This window comes from Theropithecus gelada, chromosome 1 (assembly GCF_003255815.1).
Source record: "Theropithecus gelada isolate Dixy chromosome 1, Tgel_1.0, whole genome shotgun sequence".
Lineage (NCBI taxonomy): Eukaryota > Metazoa > Chordata > Mammalia > Primates > Cercopithecidae > Theropithecus > Theropithecus gelada.
Window position 1 is genome coordinate 21415230 of NC_037668.1, and position 21590 is coordinate 21436819.

General features: G+C 50.4%; 1 protein-coding gene across 10 annotated transcripts in view; it reads right to left on the bottom strand.

Moving 5' to 3' along the window:
* Positions 1-992: 992 nt before the first annotated feature.
* ARHGEF2 (Rho/Rac guanine nucleotide exchange factor 2) overlaps positions 993-21590 on the bottom strand; it is a 52840-nt gene continuing 32242 nt past the window's right edge. For 3 of the 10 annotated variants that reach the window (XM_025387946.1, XM_025387985.1, XM_025387954.1), the window contains 19 exons: positions 21338-21401; positions 20557-20686; positions 20229-20338; positions 19915-20058; positions 18230-18480; positions 17890-18015; positions 17403-17520; positions 16955-17203; positions 13937-14013; positions 13331-13500; positions 9934-10001; positions 7101-7301; positions 6588-6707; positions 6391-6458; positions 6213-6248; positions 5955-6005; positions 5276-5719; positions 4716-4929; positions 996-2155 (listed from right to left, as the gene is read on the bottom strand). In XM_025387946.1, the coding sequence (XP_025243731.1) occupies positions 2082-2155; positions 4716-4929; positions 5276-5719; positions 5955-6005; positions 6213-6248; positions 6391-6458; positions 6588-6707; positions 7101-7301; positions 9934-10001; positions 13331-13500; positions 13937-14013; positions 16955-17203; positions 17403-17520; positions 17890-18015; positions 18230-18480; positions 19915-20058; positions 20229-20338; positions 20557-20686; positions 21338-21401 (2715 nt within the window). In that variant the 3' untranslated portion in view covers positions 996-2081. Of the gene's footprint in view, positions 2156-4715; positions 4930-5275; positions 5720-5954; positions 6006-6212; positions 6249-6390; positions 6459-6587; positions 6708-7100; positions 7302-9933; positions 10002-13330; positions 13501-13936; positions 14014-16954; positions 17204-17402; positions 17521-17889; positions 18016-18229; positions 18481-19914; positions 20059-20228; positions 20339-20556; positions 20687-21337; positions 21402-21590 lie in introns of all 10 variants that reach the window. The other 7 variants (XM_025387976.1, XM_025387972.1, XM_025387964.1 and 4 more) reach the window with 5 other exon arrangements.

Here is a 21590-nt window from a genome sequence, read left to right on the forward strand (position 1 = left end):
ATGTTAGCCAGGCTGGTCTCAAACTCCTGACCTCAAGTGATCCACCCAACTCAGCCTCCCAAAGTGCTGGGATTACAGACGTGAGCCACTGCACCCAGCCAGCCCTGGTATGTTTAGGCAGAGTAGCCAAAGGAGAAAAGTGGTGGACTGGAACTAAGAAGGCCAGCCCCCTCCTGGCCTAGCAGGCTTTGTGCACCTAGGTTTCCCTGCCCGTAAAATGAGAACAATTCCCCATTCTCAGGATCCCCTTAATGGCTGAGAAAGCACCTTGTAAAGGCTTGATGTTGGTGGATGAGAGTTACAGAAGGGGAGGGTGCTGGCTGCTCAGCCAGCCTGCTCCCTACGTGACTTCAATTCCTTTTTCTAGCTAAGGGCCTGAGCCCCCTTCTGCTAATCTGACCCCACAGGCTCCAGCGGGGATGTGAATTCATACCAGCATTTATACAACCTTAGACTCTCACCTCCTCCCCTCCCCCAACAACCCCAAAGTAAGTACCAACCGGAAAACAGGAAGTAAAACCAACTAAAACCAAGAACTGAAACCAGCTCATCTCTCACTGCCTCTCAAAGAGGGACAGTATATGATCAGCTCCTGTGACGGGTAACCCCAGGGCCCGACATCATGGAGATGAACAAGGGCCCTGTGGGGGCTAGATCTGACAATGAATGACACTGGGGATGGGGACAATAGGTGGAGGTGATTGCTGAGCATGGCATACAAATACGATGAACACACATTTCCTGATTCTGGAATTCCCAGCATTGGAACCTGTGTGCCCCCTTTGTTTCTATCCTTGTGTTTGTGAATTAAAAAAAAAAAAAACAAAAAAAGATTTGCAGTGGTTACTTTTGTCAGTGCCCCCTCTCTTCAGTGAGGCAGAGGCTGTCCTTGTGGTGAGAGGAAAAGGCCCCTTTCAGAGGAACTTAGGTCATTGCCTGGTTCTCTCCTACCATCCTCCTCAGAATTGGCAGACATTATGGGAGACAGTACCTTATGGAGTTCCAGGTTTTTAATTTTCCCTGATATATTTTTTTTAAAACAACAAAATTGGCAGAAAAAAAAAAACAACTGGGGCTGGTCGACATTTAGGGGCAGGGGTTCCATTGAAAAATCCCCCAAATTCACGCTGAGGTTTCAGGTCACAGTTGCTGAGGTGGAAGATGAGGTCAGGGCTCCTGGAGATTTCCCAACCCACCCTAGAATTTGTTTCCAAATGGCTGGGGAATAGGTCAGTATAGGTCCCCCCGTTACTGCAGATGAAGGCAGAAGTCATTGTCTCCCCTACCCCTCAACTTCTTCAGAGATGTGGAGATAGGAGGCTTCGATTTCTAATTGCCTACGATCTCTTAAAAATATAAAACACGTGCAGTTGACTTTGGTACAAAAAAGAAAACAAAACAACAAGAAAACATTCTGGTCCCTGTGGGTTTTTTCCCTCACCCCCAACAAACCATTATGGCCACCCCAACCTCTATTCCATCAACTCCAAGAAGCCAGGTTATCTCCCAGGGCTTCCATGAAGGACAGAGAAAGGGAGAACAGCAGTAAGAGGTTGAGGGGAGAGGAGAAAGGGACATGGCCCTGCCCATAGCCCTCCTTTATTTAAAGGGCAGTTAGGGTTTTGTGGCTGCAGTCTCTCCTCCAAGACGGATGTTGCAGGGGAGGGTTGTTAGGGCAAGAACCCAGCAGTTGTGTGGATGAGCCTGAATATACCCCAGTAGTGTTCAAGGACAAGGCCCTCTGATCCCTATGGCTTGGTTCCCATGTCCCTGGTCCTTTAAATCTCCCCTCTCCCCCCATAACTAATAAACAATAAATAAATAAATTTTCCTAAAGTGGAGGGAAGAAGGCATGAACCACTGGCATCTGTGGTGTAGCTTTCGGATGCCCCAGGGGGTGTTGTGGCCTAATTCCCCCAGCTTCTTAAATGGCCCCAGGTATCTAAGGATCCCAAGAGCTGGCAAGGACAATCTGCAGTTCTTTCAAATGTTCCCTCATCATTGGCAAATTGGAGTCCCCAAGGTTAGCCCCCCTCAGTAATGTTCTTCAGTGGGGCACAGGGCAGGGGTGAGGGGCCCCCTTAGCTCTCGGAGGCTACAGCCTCCCCGTCGCGGCTCTCCGTCTCCTCCGGGATGTCCTGCATTCTGGTAAAGTCTGAAGGGGGACAGGACAAAGCCAGTGAGTGAGCAGAGACTCCCATGAGGAACTGTACCCCTATACTAATGCCTCCCCATCTGCAGGTTCAGGGGGCTCTGGGGCTGTGAAGGGATGACAGGGTTCTGTAAATTCTTGGGTGAGAGGAAAACCTCTGGCAACACAGTAAGTGAGGTATCCACATCTAGGAACCAGATACACTTTTACAGTATCCAAAGATACAATCTGATTAGGAAAGTACAAAATACTTTAAGGTTAGAGCTTTTGGTAATTTTTTATTTCATGACCCAACTATAAAAACTTGAAGGTCTTTGAAACTTTTTTTACTTTAAAAACTGGCCTGGTGGCTCATGATTGTAATCCCAACACTTTGGGAGGCCAAGGTGGGAGAATCACTTAAGGCCAGGAGTTGGAGACCAGCCTGGCCAACATGGTGAAACCCCATCTCTAGTAAAAGTGCCAAAAATTAGCTGTATGTGGTGGCATGTGCCTGTAATCCCAGCTACTCAGGAGACTGAGGAACAAGAATTGCTTGAACCTGGGAGGTGGAGGTAGCAGTGAGCTGAGATTGTGCTACTACACTCCAGCCTGGGTGACAGAGCAAAACTCTGTCTCAAAAAAAAAAAACAACAAAAACTATATCTTCCCAGGCACAGTGGCATGCACTTGTAGCCCCAGCTACTTGGGAGGACCACTTAAGCCCAGGAGTTTGAGTCCAGCCTCGGCAACAGCACGACACCCTGTCTCTAAAATAAAAAATTTCAGAGCGAGATCCTGTGTCTGGATCTCCTGGTCTCCTGGTCTCTTTCTGTCGCCCAGGCTGGCGCAATCACAGAGTACTGTCAACTCAATCTGCTGGGCTCAAGCGATCCTCTCACCTCACTCTCACTGTCTGTAGCTAGGACTACAGGCGCACGCCACCACACCTGGCTAATTAAAAAAATTTTGGGGGGCCAGGCACGGTGGCTCACGCCTGTAATCCCAGCACTCTGGGAGGCCAAGGTGGATGAATCACCTGAGGTCAGGAGTTCGAGACCAGCCTGGCCAACATAGTGAAACTCCATCTCTACTAAAAAATACAAAAAAAAATTAGCCAGGTATGGTGGCGCATGCCTGTAATCCCAACTACTCGAGAGGCTGAAGCAGGAGAATCACTTGAACCCAGGAGGTGGAGGTTGCAGTGAGCTGAGATCACACCACTGCACTCTAGCCTGGGTGAGAGTGAGACTCCATTTTAAAAAAATAAAAATAAAAAATAAAATAGGCCAGGCGCAATGGCTCACATCTGTAATCCCAGCACTTTGGGAGGCCAAGGTGGGCAGATCATGAGGTCAAGAAATAGAGACCAGCCTGGGCAACATGGTGAAACCCTATGTCTTCTAAAAATACAAAAATTAGCTGGGCATGGAGGCATGTGCCTGTAGTCCCAGCTACTCGGGAGTCTGAGGCAGGAGAATCATTTGAACCTGGGAGGCAGAAGTTGCAGTGAGCCGAGATTTCTCCACTGTACTCCAGCCTGGTGACAGAGCGAGAATTCCATCTCAAAAAAAAAAAAAAATTTAGTCGGGCATGGTAGCTCACGCCTGTAATCCCAACCTGTTGGGAGGCCAAAACAGGTAGATCATGAGGTCAGGTGTTCAAGAACAGCCTGGCCAACACAGTGAAACCCCGTTTCTACTAAAAATACAAAAATTAGCCGGGCATGGTGGTGGGTGCCTGTAATCCCAGCTACTCAGGAGGCTGAGGCAGGAGAACTGCTTGAACCTGGAAGGCAGAGGTTGCAGTGAGCCAAGATCACACTACTGCACTCCAGCCCAGGCAACAGCGTAAGACTCCGTCTCAAAAAATAATAATAAAAAAATAAGTAAGTAATTAAATTAAATAAAAAAATAAAATAAAATAAATGAATTTTTTTTTTGGTAGAGGAGGTGGGTCTCACTATGTCGCCCAGGCTGGCCTCAAAATTCTGATCTTAGGCCGGGCGCGGTGGCTCAGGCCTGTAATCTCAGCACTTTGGGAGGCCTAGGCGGGCGGATCACGAGGTCAGGAGATCGAGACCATCCTGGCTAACACGGTGAAACCCCGTCTCCACTAAAAAAATACAAAAAAAGCCAGCTGGGCGAGGTGGCAGGCACCTGTAGTCCCAGCTACTTGGGAGGCTGAGGCAGGAGAATAGCATAAACCTGGGAGGCGGAGCTTGCAGTGAGCTGAGATCTGGCCACTGCACTCCAGCCTGGGCGACAGAGCGAGACTCCGTCTCAAAAAAAAAAAAAAAAATTCTGAGCTTAAGTGATCCTCCTGCCTTGGCCTCTCAAAGTGTTAGGATTACAGGCCTGAGCCACCATGCCTTTTCTAAAAAAAATCTATTTTTACTTCTAAAGGTTGGGAATCACCAACCAGTTGGAGGAGGGAGGCCCCTCCTGCTTCTTAGAGTTCCACCAACCATTCATCATCAGACAAAACAGGAAGTCCCTCCCTAGAGTTACTATAAGCCTCACAGGTCAGTTAGGGCCCATTTGGAAGCCACAGCCCCAAGGCCTGTACGCAGGCTGCACTCTACCTCTGGTCCATGTCTCCGCCAGGGTCTCACCTCGTGGACTGTGGGGCGGAGACAGACGGCTGCTACCTTCCTCCTCGCTGCCAGTGTCAGGGTCACTGCTATCTTGCAGCCGCTCTTCAGGGCTCCCCAGTTCCTGCCTCTCTCGGTCCTCAAAGTGTCGATGGACAGAGCGAGTAGTGACAGGCAGATCCAGGCGGTCTGTGCCTCGGTTGGGCTGTGGACAGTGGGCAGGAAGAACAGCAGGCCAGGGACTGAGTAGTGTGAAGACTGGAGGTTCTGTTTGGCTGAAGGCAGCAGCTCTCCCCACTGGGGCTCACCCGTGACTCCCCTTCAGGAGATCCACCACCAACTGGCCTCTTTCAGCACCACCACCCGAGTTAGTTTCCTCCACCCCTGCACCCATCTACATTTCTTTTCAGTTCTCCAACTAGTATCTCAATATCCTTCAAGTCGGTTGCCTGATTGCATTTGGGCTCAAATCCCCAATGGCCCAATTTCTTTTGGGCTCCACGGACCCTTATGTCCACCCCAGGTCCGTTCACCACTGCAGGCCACCTTACCTGTGGGGGGTTGAAACTCAAGTACAGGGCATCGCCTGCAGGGAGGCTGCGCCGCCGAGGATCCACAGGTCTGCGGGCCCAGGGGGCCTCGGCTGGGAGTGGCTCGGTCTGGCCCAGGGCGGCCAGCTGCCTTCGAGCCTCTTCAGCCTCCCGCTCCAGCAGCGCCCGGGCCTGCTCACTCTCCCGGAGCCGGGCCTCCAGGCTGCCAGCTTCGGTTGCCCGTTCTTCACCTAGCCGCCGGCAGCGCCGTAGCTCCTCCTGCAGCAGCGCATGTTGCCGCTGCAGTAATGCCAGTTCTGTGGCCTGCTTTTCAGGGGCCACAGGGGCAGCCCCAGCCCTGCCAGCCTCCCCATCCCGAGAGTTGGCTCGGCACAGCTTCTCCCGCCGCTCAGGGCCCTCAGGGAACCGGGCTTCCATCAAAGTGTCCTGCTGGGCCACAGCTGCCTGGGGGTAGAATGTGGGCAGAAGGGTTTATCAAAAACCCCTGTGGCTCTTCTACCCCTTGCCCTCACCCTCCAAGGCCCAGGTCATCGCCCCTCCAAGGCCCAGGTCATCGCTCCTGGAGAGCTTGGGTTGGGAGGGTATTTAGAAAGGCCTGTTGGGATGACCATGCTCTACCTAAACAGGCATCTCTAGCCTGGCTCCTCCCCTTCCCCATTCAAGCCCTTGCCCTACTGACCTGTAGGCCATGTAGAAGTCCATAGAGATTGACCAATCGCTGCAACGCCTCCTGAGGACAGACGGGGTGGGAACAGGGCCCCAGCTTTAGGATGGGAGAACTGCCCAAAAGTTGAACAAGGGTAGGTGTGGGGACAGTAGGATCTGGAGACATACTTGGATGTAGACACTTTCCCCACCCCACTCCAAACTGGGTTCTAACTTCTCAGCCTAAGAACACCCTCCCTTTAGTCTCCTATACTATCAATTCCCTTCTCACCTCTTGCGGTGATCTCAGCTGATTTCCATTTCGATCCTGCAGAAATGGGCAAGAATGGGGAGTCAGCAGGCACACAAATCCTGGGTGCCTGCCCCTGACAGCTTTGTGTTGAGGATCCAGAGGCTGGCTGTCCCTCTCCCACCCTCTTGCCAAGTCCCAGAACCTCTTGAGGACCTACCCTCTGGCTGGAGTCTGAGTCGGCTCTGCACAGTTCAATGGAGCCATTGAAGGTTCTGGCCTCACCATCTGTTGAGAAGGAGAAAAGGATGGCTGAGCTCACTTCCCTGGGGCCCTGATACCACTCGATCCCTGGTACCACTCCACTTGCTTTGGCCCCTCCCACCTACTACCTTGGTCCCCTGCCCTGGCACTCACTGGCAGTGACCCCAGGACTCGTGTTACCACCGCTGTCTGGTTCCAAGGGCAGGGCTGGTTCTCGGGGTGTCAAGAGCAGTTCCACTCCTGGCCCCACCAGCAGGTCTTTCAGACCCTCCACTGTGGGGAAAGAGGAAGAGGTGAGAGCAGGAATGATACAGGACCCTGAGGGGAATGCCATTCACCCCTACATGTGGGGCACTCGGGCATCCAGGGGAATGCCCCCTGCACTGGCAGTGGGGTTTCACTCACACAACCACTGATGAAGTAAAGGGCAGTAAATGCCTATGAGGCAGCAGGAGTCCATGCAGCATGGACGATATGGAGCAGCAGTAAGGACCACACCTCCTCCCCTGCCTTTCCCAGGAACTGGCCCAGAAGAGGCACTCAGGGCTGTTTATGGTTCATGGGGTTGGCATCCCACTTGTCTGTGTTTGTCCATGTCTAGTCACATGTCCATATTCTGTGACAGTGAGTGCTTGAGCCTAGACTCTTCCCTGGGAGCTCCCTCACCCTCACGGATGGCATCCTGCAGCAGCCGCTCGCCACGAGGGGACTCAAGGGACTCGGAGCGGAAAAGGCCCCTGGGCAGGGTGGGCAGGGCCATCCCACTGCCACCATCCTCTTCGGCCTGGAAATGGGTCATCTCAGCAAACAGCCCAACCTTCTCTCGCAGCAGCTCCACCAGTGCCCGGTCCTTCTGCTGCAACTCCACTGCAGATAAGGAACAAGTGAGCCTATAAGAGGGCCTAGGGGATATGCAGGAGCGCCAGTAGAGGACAGCTCTAGGGGAAACGGGGTAGTGCGGGGCAGTGTGGCAAGACTTAATTTTGTTATTTTGGCATTTATTAAAAAAGAAAAAGGTTTCTAGGAGCCAGGCGCGGTGGCTCATGCCTGTAATCCCAGCACTTTGGGAGGCCGAGGCAGGCAGATCACAAGGTCAGGAGATCGAGACCATCCTGGCTAACACAGTGAAATCCCGTCTCTACTAAAAATACAAAAAATTAGCTACTCAGGAGGCTGAGGCAGGAGAATGGCATGAACCCAGGAGGCGGAGCTTGCAGTGAGCTGAGATCTCACCACTGCACTCCAGCCTGGGCAACAGAACGAGACTCCATCTCAAAAAAAAAAAAAAAAAAAAAAAGATTGTGGCAGAGGTTGCAAGGGGTTGCAGGTTGTCCAACAGTGTTCATTCTTCCCATCTTCCTTTAATGAGAAAATGCATAGAAGTTTCATCTGGGCACACATGGCTGCTCAGTTAACAACCATGTTTTCCTGCCTGACTTGCACGTGACTATATTGCTACGTGACTACATTCTGGCCAATGGATATGAGCGTCTTCCAGATCTGCTCTTAAAATAAATGGGGCCGGGCGCGGTGGCTCAAGCCTGTAATCCCAGCACTTTGGGAGGCCGAGACGGGCGGATCACGAGGTCAGGAGATCGAGACCATCCTGGCTAACATGGTGAAACCCCGTCTCTACTAAAAATACAAAAAACTAGCCGGGCGTGGTGGCGGGCGCCTGTAGTCCCAGCTACTCGGAGGCTGAGGCAGGAGAATGGCGTGAACCTGGGAGGCGGAGCTTGCAGTGAGCCGAGATCGCGCCACTGCACTCCAGCCTGGGTGACACAGCGCGAGACTCCGTCTCAAAAAAATAAAAATAAAAAAAATAAATGGGTATAGGCCAGGCATGGTGGGTGGAGCACTTGAGGCCAGGAGTTCGAGACCAGCCTGGCCAACATGGTGAAACCCTATCTCTACTAAAAATACAAAAATTAGCCAGGAGTGGTGGTGGGTGCCTGTAATCCCAGCTCCTTGGGAAGCTGAGGCAGGAGAATCGCTTGAACCTGGGAGGTGGAGGTTGCAGTGAGCTGAGATGGCACCACTGCACTCCACCCTGGGTGACAGAGCGAGACCCTGTCTCCAAAAAAAAAAAAAAAAGAAAAAAAAAAGAAAAGAAAAAGAAAAAAAGGGTGTAAACTCTGTTCCTTTACGCTTCGTTGCTAGGTGTGATACAGGTGTGACAGTGGGAGCTGGAGCAGCCACTTCAGACGTGACATAGAGATGAAAACTTCATGTTAAAGATGGCAGAGCTGCACCACTACTCTGCACTTCCCACTTTGAACTGTTACGTTGAGAGCAATAATATTCTACCTTTTTGGGTTTTTTTTTTTGTTACCTAGAATGGAGTGCAGTGGTGCAATTATAGTGCATTGCAGCCTTGAACTCCTGGGCTCAAACAATCCTCCCACCTCAGCCTCCCAAGTAGCCAGGACTATGGGGTCTTGCTATGTATGTTTTGTTGCTATGTATGTTTCTCGAACTCCTGACCTCAAGAGATCCTCCCTCTCCCAAATCCTGCTGGAATTAAAGGCATGAGCTACTGCACCAGCCAATCTACTTTTTTTTTTTTTTTTTTTTGAGGTGGAGTCTCGCTCTGTCGTCCAGGCTGGAGTGCAGTAGCTCAATCTCAGCTCACTGCAAGCTCCACCTCCTGGGTTCATGCCATTCTTCTGCCTCAGCCTCCTGAGGAGCTGGGACTACAGGCACCCACTACCACGCCTGGCTAATTTTTTTTTTTTTGTATTTTTTAGTAGAGACAGGGTGTCACTATGTTATCCAGGATGGTCTCAATCTCCTGACCTTGTGATCTGCCCACCTCGGCCTCCCAAAGTGCTGGGATTACAGGCATGAGCCACCGCGCCCGGCCAATCTACTTCCTTTTTTAAGGAAGAAGATTTTTGTTGGTCTTTTTGTACAGCAGTTTAATCATACCCTAACTAATATAAGGCCTTACAGTGAAAAAGTAAGTTACTCATCCAACCTTGGTCTTCCATATTATTATTATTATTATTATTTTTTTTTTTTTTGAGACGGAGTCTCGCTCTGTCGCCCAGGCTGGAGTGCAGTGGCTGGATCTCAGCTCACTACAAGCTCCGCCTCCCGGGTTTACGCCATTCTCCTGCCTCAGCCTCCCGAGTAGCTGGGACTACAGGCGCCCGCCACTTCGCCCGGCTAGTTTTTTGTATTTTTTAGTAGAGAGAGGGTTTCACCGTGTTAGCCAGGATGGTCTCGATCTCCTGACCTCGTGATCCGCCCGTCTCGGCCTCCCAAAGTGCTGGGATTACAGGCTTGAGCCACCGCGCCCGGCCTTCCATATTATTTTTACACACATGGTAGTATACACTTTACATTGTTTTAAACCTTGCTTTTTTCACTTAATATGTTTCAGCTGCGGATCTATACCAGCCCTCACAGAGCCATCTCATCTTTTTAACAGTTGCATAATATTCCATTGTGTGAATGTATTATAAATTACTAAGGAGCTCCTTGTGGGTGGACTTACTCTTAATTCGCCGCAGGTAAGCCTCATCCTCTGTCTCAATCAGGGGGAAGTCCTCCCTGGATGGGCATCTGGAGGGGTAACAGGTTGCATGCCATTGGGAGACAGAAGCTAGGTTATAGATCAGAATCAGCCTTCCCTCCTTCCCAAACATGCCTTATGCTTCCCTCTTCTAAGACTCCTCAGCCTCACACCCTAGCTTTAATTCAGTCTTGACCTTCTCCCTTTTCTTTCTTTTTTTTTTTTTTTTTTTTTGAGACAGAGTCTTGCTCTGTCGCCCAGGCTGGAGTGCAAGGGCGCTATCTCAGTTCACTACAACCTCCTCCTGGGTTCAAGTGATTCTCCTGCCTCAGCCTCCCGAGTAGCTGGGATGTGCACCACCATGCCTGGATAATTTTTGTATTTTTAGTAGAGATGGGGTTTTGTCATGTTGGCCAGGCTGGTCTCGAACTTCTGACCTCAGGTGATCCGCTGGCCTCGGCCTCCCAAAGTGCTGGGATTACAGGTGTGAGCCACCGCACCTGGCTGACCTCCCATTTCTTAGCACTGATTATCTGCGTTTACTGAGATGTATCTCCTCCCAAGGTCTCTTGGAAAGGCAGCACAGTGCAGAGGGTCAAGTACAGGCTTTGGCATCAAGCAAACAGGATTCAAATCCTGGCTCCACTGTTTACCAGGTGGTAACCTCTCTATTTCTTCATTTGAAAAATAAAGGTAATATCTTCCTTATAGGTTTTTCATTAGGATTAAATGAAACGTTAAAGTGCTTTGAACATTTAACAGAAGCTCATTAAATCAATTACAATTAATATTATTAATTTTCACAATTACAATTTTTTTTTTTTTTTGAGACAGTCTTGCTCTCTCGCCCAGGCTGGAGTGCAGTGATGCAATCTTGGCTCACTGCAACCTCTGCCTCCCAGGTTCAAGTGATTCTCCTCCCTCAGTTTCCCAAGCAGCTGGGACTACAGGCACACACCACGATGCCTGGCTAAGTTTTATATTTTTAGTAGAGACAGGGTTTCGCCATGTTGGCCAGGCTGGTCTCGAACTCCGGTGATCCATCTGTCTCAGCCTCCCAAAGTGCTGGGATTACAGGTGTGAGCCACAGCGCCTGGCCGTAAGTACAAATATTAATACTATTCATAAAGAAGCCACTACAGATCTACTGTTAACAGGACAAGTTTTTTTTTTTTGAGACGGAGTCTTGCTCTGTCTCCCAGGCTGGAGTTGCAGTGGCCGGACCTCAGCTCACTGCAAGCTCCGCCTCCCGGGTTCACGCCATTCTCCTGCCTCAGCCTCCCGAGTAGCTGGGATTACAGGCGCCGCCACCTCGCCCGGCTAGTTTTTTGTATTTTTTAGTAGAGACGGGGTTTCACCATGTTCACCAGGATGGTCTCGATCTCCTGACCTCGTGATCCACCCGTCTCGGCCTCCCAAAGTGCTAGGATTACAGGCTTGAGCCACCACGCCCGGCCAGGACAAGTTATTTTGAATTGCTTTCCTGGAATAGGCAATTTCATAATTTTTTTTTGGAGATGGAGTCTCACTCTGTTGCCCAGGCTGGAGTGCAGTGGCATAATCCTGACTCACTGCAACCGCCATCCCCGGGTTCAAGTGATTCTCCTGCCTCAGCTTCCCGAGTAACTGGGATTACAGGCTTATGCCACCACACCCGGCTAATTTTTGTATTTTTAGTAGAGACGAGGTTTCACCATATTGGCCGGGCTGGTCTTGAACTCCTGACCTTAAGTGATCCACCCGCCTCAGCCTCTCAAAGTGCTGGGATTATAGGCATGAGCCACTGTGCCCGGCCTGCAATTTTGTACTTTAATATGCATTTCTAAAAATCTTTTTCAAAATTCCACCGTGCAGAAGTTAAAAAAAAAAAAAAAAAAAAGGTTTACAAATTATAAAGTTGAGGAGAACTGATTCCCTGAAAGCTAAAGAAAAATTATAAAACTCTTGGCTGGGCGTGGTGGCTCATGCCTGTAATCTCAGCTCTTTTGGAGGCTGAGGTGGGCAGATAATCTGAGGTCAAGAGTTTGAGACCAGCCTGGCCAACATGGTGAAACCCCATGTCTACAAAATACAAAAATTTGGCTGGGTGCAGTGGGTCACGCCTGTAATCCCAGGACTTTGGGAGGCCGAGGTTGGGTCAATCACGAAGTCAAGAGATCAAGACTATCCTGGCCAACATGGTGAAACCCCATCTCTACTAAAAATACAAAAATTAGCTGGCATGGTGGCACAAGCCTGTAATCCCAGCTACTTGGGAGGCTGAGGCAGGAGAATCGCTTGAACCCAGGAGGCGGAGGTTGCAGTGAGCCGAGATCACGCCTCTGCACTCCAGCCTGGCAACAGAGAGAGACTCTGTATTTAAAAAAAAAAAAAAAAAAAAAATTTGCCTGGGGTGATGGTGGGCGCCTATTGTCCCAGCTATTCAGGAGGCCGAGGCAGGAGAATCACTTGAATCCAGGAGGTGGAGGTTGCAGTGAGCTGAGATTGTGCTACTGCACTCCAGCCTGGGCAATAGAGTGAGACTGTCTCAAAAAAATAAAAAAATTAAAAAAAGAAAGAAAAACTATAAAAATCTGAATTAGAATTAGGGCCGGGTGTGGTGGCTCACACCTGTAATCCTAGCACTTTGGGAGGCCACAGTGGGCAGATCACGAGGTCAGGAGTTCAAGACCAGCCTGACCAACATGGTGAAACCCTGTCTCTACTAAAAATACAAAAAAAAAAAAAAAAAAAAAAAAATCTGAATTAGAATTATACTTTATTCTTTAGGCATAATCTTCCAGAATTCATTTTAAACATCTTACCTGTCCTTTATTTGATGTTTTTTTCCCATTACAATTAGACACATAGTTGACTGCCTCAAATCTAATGTGTGTCCAATAGAAGCTAAAGATTTGCTGCTTTGAGACACCGATTTCCTTCTTGCTTCTATTGTGTTGAGTTTGTTTATGAGACTTGTTCCTCTCTAGCATCGATGCTTTCATTATCCTCTTTTTCATTCATTTTCAGAAAAATAAACGTAAAATGCAATACAATCCAAATAACAGCCCTCTGCCTACAGATGAAGATGTGAATGTAGCTGAAACTGTGCTGTCGGCTGGCAGGTATGCCACCATGTGATAGCTCAGAGTATTCCTTTGCTTGTCAGCTCATGCTGTATTTGAAAGGGAGTTGAGGTTGGCAATGTATAAAATGTGACTTTATAGGACATAAGAACATAGGTAACCTTTCCAGTATTGGGCAATTTTGTCTCTCCCTCAACCTCTTCCCCCACATGTCTGAACACTGGATTCTGTTCCCAGGGAGTGCTATGGTTGGGATCTAATGCTGCAGGTACCCTGAGGTCATAGGCACATGCAGGCAGCAGGCAGACACTCACATGCGCACGCTCTGCTGAATGACCCGGATCCAGGTGCTCCGGTCATCCCGGGATGCTGTGTGCACCTCATACATCTCAGGTGGGGCTGCGCTAATCAGAAACATCCCTTTCTCCTGGTTGGCGATGTCCCGTACGATTAGATTCTGCAGTGATACCACTGAGGGCTTGTCCTGCCAGTCAGGGGAGAGGAAGGATTAAGCCTGGGAATCCTGTCCCTTGGCATATTTAGGCCTTCAATCCTTCTGGACAAGGACTGAAAGAACTGAAGAGTCATCTTACAATACCAGTTAAGAGCCAGGCACTGGTGCCAGCCAGAAGGGACTTAGAAATGTGTGCAACCCTTGACAAATTATTTAACTGACTTGAAGCTTTATTTTCATCATCTATAAAATGAGGACGAAAATAATCTTTTCCCACAGGTGTAAAAGTGCCTGTGCACAGTAACAATACCTGTGAGCTGCTCTTATTTTTTATTATTACAGTAATAGTAACAATTATAGCTGTTTGACTCTGGGGGATTCCAGAGCTCTCATGGGCTTGGGCAGGAAAGCAAGAAGAGCCTAAACACTTGTCTGTGCTGACAAAGGTGAAGAATGAATGTCTCACCAGGGTAGGAAAGATGTACTTCTGGTCCTTTTCCTGGAGAAACACCAGTACATCTGTCATCAGCAGCATTAGCACATCTGGCAGGGGATGAAGGTGGGAGAACAGTCAGCACTAGACAGTCTGAGCAGCTGTTTCCCTCTTTCCCAAGGATCAGGTTTATCCCATCAGGTTAGAGCTCCCAATTTCCCTCTTCCTGGCCTCTCTTCCCTCTGGCTGCTTCCACTTTTTCAGACCTCTCACCCTTCACCTATTTTTTTTTTTTTTTTTTTGATACAGAGTTTCCCTCTTGTTGCCCAGGCTGGAGTGCAATGGCGTGATCTTGGCTCGCTGCAACCTCCGCCTCCTGGGTTCAAGCGATTCTCCTGCCTCAGCCTCCCAAGGAGCTGGGACTACTACAGGCATGCGCCACCACGCCCGGCTAATTTTGTATTTTTAGTAGAGACGGGGTTTCACCATGTTGGTCAGGCTGGTCTCAAACTCCTGACCTCAGGTTTATCCACCAGTTTTGGCCTCCCAAAGTGCTGGGATTACAGGTGTGAGCCACTGCACCCGGTCACACATTCTTACAGCTTAAAAACGGTGTGGGGGAGCGGGCAGGGCGGAGAAAGATTCATGTGCTATCAGACAAAACAGCGTTGTGGGCTAGCGGGAACCACAGGGATCACTCAGTATCTTTACGGAAAACCCTTTCTACCCAACTGACTCAGGTTTCTTAAACTAGGGCCTACAGACCCCCTGGGACACTGTAAACCTTCTGAAGGTGTGTAAATAGTTTTACATATCAACATAACTCGTGTGTATTTTTTTGGGTGACACGGTCCAAGATTTTTGTGAGATTCATAAGGATTCCCAGAGCAAGAGGGACCATACTTTTATTTTTTATTTATTTTTAATTTAATTTAATTTAATTTTTTTTTTTTTTTTTGAGGCGGAGTCTCGTTCTGTCACCCAGGCTGGAGTGCAGCGGCACCATCTTGGCTCACTGCAACTTCCGCCTCCCAGGTAAAAGCGATTCTCCTGCCTCAGCCTCCTGAGCAGCTGCGATTAAGGAGTGTGCCATAACACCTGGCTAATTTTTTGCATTTTTGTAGAGACGGAGTTTCACTACGTTGGCCAGGCTGGTCTCAAACTCCTGACCTCAAGTAATCTGCCTGCCTTGGCCTGCCAAAGTGCTGGGATTACAGGCATGAGCCACTGTGCCTGGCCTATTTTTTATTTTTTGGGACCAAGTCTCGCTCTGTCGCCCAGGCTGGAGGGCAATGGCATGATCTCTGCTCACTGCGACCTCTGCGTCCTGAGTTCAAGTGATTCTCATCCTCAGCCTCCCAAGTAGCTGTGACTACAGGTGAGCACTGCCACGTCCAGCTAATTTTTGTATTTTTAGTAGAGACAGGGTTTCACCATCTTGGCCAGGCTAGTCTCGAATTCTGGACCTCAAGTGATCTGCCCGCCTCAGCCCCCCAAAGTGCTGGAATTACAGGTATGAGCCACCGTGCCCAGCCTGGACCACACTTTTTAGCCTTTAAATTCCATTTCTAATATCTAACTAGTGGAAGACCTTTATGGCTATCTGACCTAAATTCTCCTTGTCCTGACATATTCCCACTTCTAATTTTGAGCTTGGTAGGGAGGGAGAAAGTTTCCTTCCTCTCGTAGAGGACTGAAAGACCATCCCTCACCCATCCGTCTCCTTCAACCCCAGCAGGCCCCTGCTTCAATTTCCTTCTCTGCTGCACACTCCAAGCTCTCAGATCCTATGGGATCAGCACTCCAAGACTGAGGGAGGAAACAAAAATCAATCCCAAAAAACTTGAATGTCACAATCAAGAAAACACACAGGGCCAGGCATAGTGGCTTGCATTTACAATCCCAGCACTTTGGGAGGCTGAGGCAGGACAATCACTTGAGGCCAGGAGTTTGAGCAAGACTAGCCTGGGCAACATAGCAAGATCTTGTCTCTACAAAAAATTTTAAAATGTGCTGGGTGTGGTGGTGCAGGTCTGTAGTCCCAGTTACTCAGGAGTCTAAGTAAGGCAGAAGAATCACTTGAGCCCAGGAGTTTTGAGTTACAGTGAGCTATGACTGCACCACTGCATCCCAGCCTGAGCAACAAAGCGAGACCCTGTTTCTAAAAAAAAAAAAAAGAGAGAGAGAAAACATACACTCCCCCTTTGCCCTTGGGGATTTTACTAAACTGTGGGCACACAGAAGGGGAGGGCTTTTGCTAAATGCTTCAGAAATAACGCTCTCCAGCCTTGCTATTTTTAATCCCCTATGGTTTATATTCTTAGCTGCTGCGTGGGAGGGATGGGAAGGAGAGAAAGGGATAAAGGAAAGAGGCTGGTGAAGACTGACAATATCCAAACCCAGGGAGCAGGGATTTCATGACATAGGTCCAGAGGCTCAGGCAGGCTCTGGCCTCAGGAGCCTCAGGTATTACAGTTTCCTATTGTCCCTCACATCTCATCCCCAAAGCCAAGGCCTGCTATTCTCTTGCTTTGATTTAGGTGAGAAAGACTTTACCAGTGCAGACAAATTCTGGAAAGAGAACCTGGGAAAGTGTGCCCTGGCCCCTGATCTGCCCCCTCTGCCCCGCTGTCTCTTCTCCTCCCTGCCTGTCCTTCACCGGCTCAGTCCCCTCCTCTGGGCCTCCTCTGGCTGCACTCCCCAAAGCTCCTGCTTACTCCCATCCCTGGTAGCTGGGATTCCAGGTGGGGGTAACAACTGATCCTGTCCTCCAGTCTGAGAGCTTCTTTGTCCTCCTCAGTAAAACTAGTAGCTCTCTGGGCATGCAAGGACCAAAGAGATGATAAAATACTGATAGGGAAGGCCCTGTATGGTTCACAAAGTTAACTACAGAATTCAGGCTTTTGCTGCCACAGAGACCCCATTTTTCTCTCCCACTGAGTCTCACTGTCGTATGGGCTGCATTAAAAGAGGTTGATTCTAAGGCCTGAAGGCATCTCCCACTCTCCATCTGACTTTGAACTCCTGCCTAGTCTGCCAAGCAGGTCTGACCTTTGAAGCGCCCCGTTGCTGTCTTCCAGAGCAGGCAGCCATCGTGGATGAGTTTGCGCCGCAGAAGTTCCTCTCGGCCAAAGGGGCCCTTGCCAGGCACTGGGGTTTGGGCCCGAGGGTCCATGCGGTTGTAGATCTCCTGCAGACGGGCCCCTTTCTCCAGCTCATAAATATCCTGGTCCACATTGGAGAGCAGCTCCTTCACTAGCCCCAGTGCTGTGGTCAGGTCCTGGCGTTCCTCCTCGATCCCTGGCACCGGGGGTTGGCATGGGGGACGGCTCAACCAGCTTCACTCACACCCCCGTTTCGTTCCCAACGTGTCTTGATTCCACTTTAGGGGCTGCCCAGGGTTTCACACCTGACCCCACCCTTCCTGTGGTCATCCCGAGCCTTTCCTCACCCCAGGTGGCTGTCTCCCAGCGGCCCTCTCCTGGGCCTGCCTACTCACCGTGGGAATGCTGCAGGATGCGGCTGATGAGTACTGGGTACTTGGTGATGCGCTGAGTCACCAGCAGGATGCACTCCTGTACCCCGTGCCGCTTGAGCACGGCAGAGCGGGTCACTTTCTACAAGGGAGGAGGCAGGGCTCAGGGCCAGAGGGGAGGGCAACGGAAAGGCCTGGTGCCTGAGCTCTAGTGCTGGCCCTACTGTGGCCATTTACCTTGCACTGGCCTAAGTGACACATCTGGAAAATGGGGATAACAACGCCACAGGTTTGTTGTGAGGACCAACTGAAGGAGCGAAAAGTACTTGGGAAACTACCACAGCGTGCTCTAGCATTCTGAGGGGTTCCTGCTGACAGGATCCACATGTGGATGGTCCGCATGGGTGGCGAATGCCTGACCTCCATGTGGGTGCAGCTCACAGGCACTACCTCCGTGAGTCGGGGGCGTGGGTTTGGGTCATGAGTATGGGATCTGGAGAGGTCTGCTCACCCGGATGAATTGCTGGAAGCGTTTATCTCGGGCATACAGCTCCTTATAGAGCTTTAAGGCCTTGGTGTGGCGGCTGCAGAACTCCGAGTAGGTCTTACGCATCTGCTCCGCGCTAGGACCTGAGAACTAGAAGTTGGTGGAGCAAGGCTAGGTCAGCATTCCCCCAAAGCCACACTTTACCCACTGGACACACCTCTGGCCTCCTGCCAAATAGGTTGGCTTCCTATTTCGCCAGCTCTCCCTGGCTCCCCTCCAACCCCTAGAATTTAGACCCAAGAAATGCCCAACCCAGTCACACCTCCTTCCACGAATGTCACCCAGGAGTCCTGCCTTTTCCCACCTGGCTGATAAGCAGATCACCCAAGCGATGAATGACAAAGTTCCGGGTACTGCCAGGGCACAGGGCCTGGCGTCGGCGTTCTAATAGCTGGCTAAGGAAGCGTGTGTGGATGTCACTGAGCTCGTCCACGCAGGGGAACAGGCCCTGGACCACTCCCGGCTCCAACTGTAGCTCTTCCAGCATCCCCGTGCGGAAGAGGCGGGTCATGATCTTCAGTGTCCTCACGTGGTGCAGCTCTGTCTGGATTAGCTCTGTGGGGGACAATGGGACATTTGGCCTCTACCCTGACTTGGCTAAAACTGGTAGGGCCCTAGGATAAGGACCTCACAGTTCACGTGAGGTTTTCAAGGTACCTTCCAGGTTAATATTCTGCATTATTATGATCTAAGATCATTTTCTAATCATTTTTATCTTTTAAAAAATTTATTGGCCGGGCGCGGTGGCTCAAGCCTGTAATCCCAGCACTTTGGGAGGCCGAGACGGGCGGATCACGAGGTCAGCAGATCAAGACCATCCCGGCTAACCCGGTGAAACCTCGTCTCTACTAAAAATTATAAAAAATTAGCCGGGCGCAGTGGCGGGCGCCTGTAGTCCCAGCTACTCGGGAGGCTGAGGCAGGAGAATGGCGTAAAACCGGGAGGCGGAGCTTGCAGTGAACTGAGATCCGGCCACTGCACTCCAGCCTGGGCGACATAGCGAGACTCCGTCTCAAAAAAAAAAAAAAAAAAAAAAATTATTATTATTATTTTTTCCCCCAGAAATGAGGTCTTGCTCTGGTGCTCAGGCTGGAGTGTAGTGGCACAATGAGAACTCACTGCAGCCTCGAACTCCTGGGCTCAAGTAATCCTCCTGTCTCAGCCTTCCAAGTAGCTGGGACTATAGGCACATGCCACCACACCTGACTAGTTCTTAAAAATATTTTTGAGAGACAGAGGTCTTGCTTTATGGCCCAGGTTGGTCTCAAAATCCTGGCGTCAAGTGATCCTCCCACCTCGGCCTCCCAAATCGCTGAGATTATAGGCATGAGCCACCACGCCCAGTTCCATTTTTTATCTTTACACCTTATCATCTCAAGCTGTGAGCTATTTTAGGGTAAGAACCATATGTCTTCTACATGTCAAGGCTTCCCACAGTCTCCAGCACGGTGTTAAGCATGGAATAAGCACAGAGTAAAGACTGAAGATTGAGATAAAGAAGGGATAAAGAGAGGGCGTTGGAGACCAACAGCATCAAGAGGTGGGGACCTAGTGGGCAACCTGTGGGATACCAGGCAGGGTCTTGTAGGCCAAGAGGATATAAGGGAAAGGGTTTTGAGAGGTAGGTGCTGGTAGAAAGAAGGACACAGCCAAGGGCGGTGGCTCACGTCTGTAATCCCAGCACTTTGGGAGGCTGAGGCGGGCGGATCATCTGAAGTCAGGAGTTTGAGACCAGCAGGGCTAACATGATGAAACCCCTGTCTCTACTAAAAATGCAAAAATTAGCCAGCATGGTGGCAGGCACCTGTAATGAGAATCGCTTGAACCTGGGAGGTGGAGGTTGCAGTGAGCCGAGATCATGCCACTGCACTTCAGCCTGGTTGAGAGAGTGAGACTCTATCTCAAAAAAACAAAAAAGAAAAAAAACCCAAGAAGGATGTAAACAGGACCTGGTGAAGGAAGAGGAAGACTAGGGTGGTCTTGGCTCACCATAGATGACATCCTGCTGCTTCATCACCTCCTTTTTATGCTGCTGCAGGAAGCTGCTGTCCACAGCAAGGCTCCAGGAGTCAGCTGCAAAGTCCTTCTCATCCATCTCAAAGTCACTCATCAGCTCATTGTAGATTACCTCTGCTGGACATTTGCAGGGCAAGCAACTCAGAGGTCTTGAGTTCCCTTTCCTGGGTCCCTGGCCCTTCTCTAGATCCCTTCCCTCCTTGCCCTTCCAAGCTACTCCTACCAGCCCCTCATCCCCAGCCCCTCTTCATCTTCCTCAGGGCTCCCCTGGGCCGAGGCCTGCTCACCTTCGTCAATGAGGGATTCCACTGATAGGGTTCGGTTCCGCATGTTGAGAGAGTCTGTGGACTGTGAGAGGATCCGGCGCAGCCCCAGGGGAGACTCATCATTGAAATGTCTGAAGAAAGTGGAGGCTGTCTGCATCACCCCCAGATGGGCAAGAGACCCCTTCCCAGGTAGGGTACGAAAGCCAGGACCCAAGAGGCAGCCCCCCTAAGTTCTCCTTATTTGTCTAGCTACAGTTCTGAACTCAGGAATGGAAAGGGACCTCTCGGAACGCCCTTCGTCTCCACTGCCACACTGTCTCGCTGCCCCTTTCCCCAAACAGAGGCTCACCCAGCAATGTTGGTGGTGGAAACACTCTTGGCTAAAGACAACGAGGAGCGGCCACGGCGGGAGCCTAGGAGGGACTGCCGGAAGCTGTCGGAGGGGTAGATGGCCGAGCTTGGCCGCTCCCGGATGGTTGCTGTTGGGGAGAGATGCCCAGCAGGCAAACATCAGACTCTGGTGCTTTCCAGGATTGAGGCCTCCCAGGCTCCTCAATGAGGAATGAGGCATCCTCTCACTCCACCTCAGCCCCCTCTAGTCAAGAAAGATGATAATGAGAATGCCACCTTACATTTGTGTAACACGCTAATGTTCACAAAGAGCTTTTTCTTACTTATCTCCTCCCTGACATAAGCCTATGAACAAACAGCAGCTCAGAAAGGCAAAAAGACTTGTCCAGGGTGACTTGGGTAATGGCTAGGTAGGGACTGAGGCTCTGCTCTTTATACCTAAGGACCATACTCTTTCTGTCACATCAAAGCTGTCTGAATTGACACTTGACAGCTGCTACCAACACTCCCAAAATGCAGTGTAAATAACTGATAAAAATACAGGCTGTGGCCAGGCTCAGGCGACCACCCATCCCCAGCCCTCATGCCCATTTGGACTCTCCCTCCTGTCCCTAAGTCCAAGAGTCTGAACCATCCCCTAGGCCCCCACTATCTGCTTCCAATTGAGAAGAGGAAGGCGCTGTGCCTGGGAACAACCTTAGTGGGGCAGCAGAGTCCATAGGTTGAGCAGCCTGGGGTCCAGGGTCTTAGGGGACCTCCTCCACTCCCCAACTACTCACTCTTACTTCGCAGAGAGACGGACTGCAAGGCAGTGTTGTTCTTCAGCAGGGCTGCTTTCTGTTGCTGTGAGACAGAGAGCAGGAGAGAGATACCAAGAATGGCTATCACCCAAGGATCACCCAAAGAGGCATGGGGCAGGAGCTAGGTGGCCGGCCCCCTTAGGAGAAAGCTGGCACTGTAGTTAAGGGGATCAGGGTGGTTGAGCCCAGTGCTGCGGGGACATGTCTGCAGCAACAGGCCTGGCCTACTTGG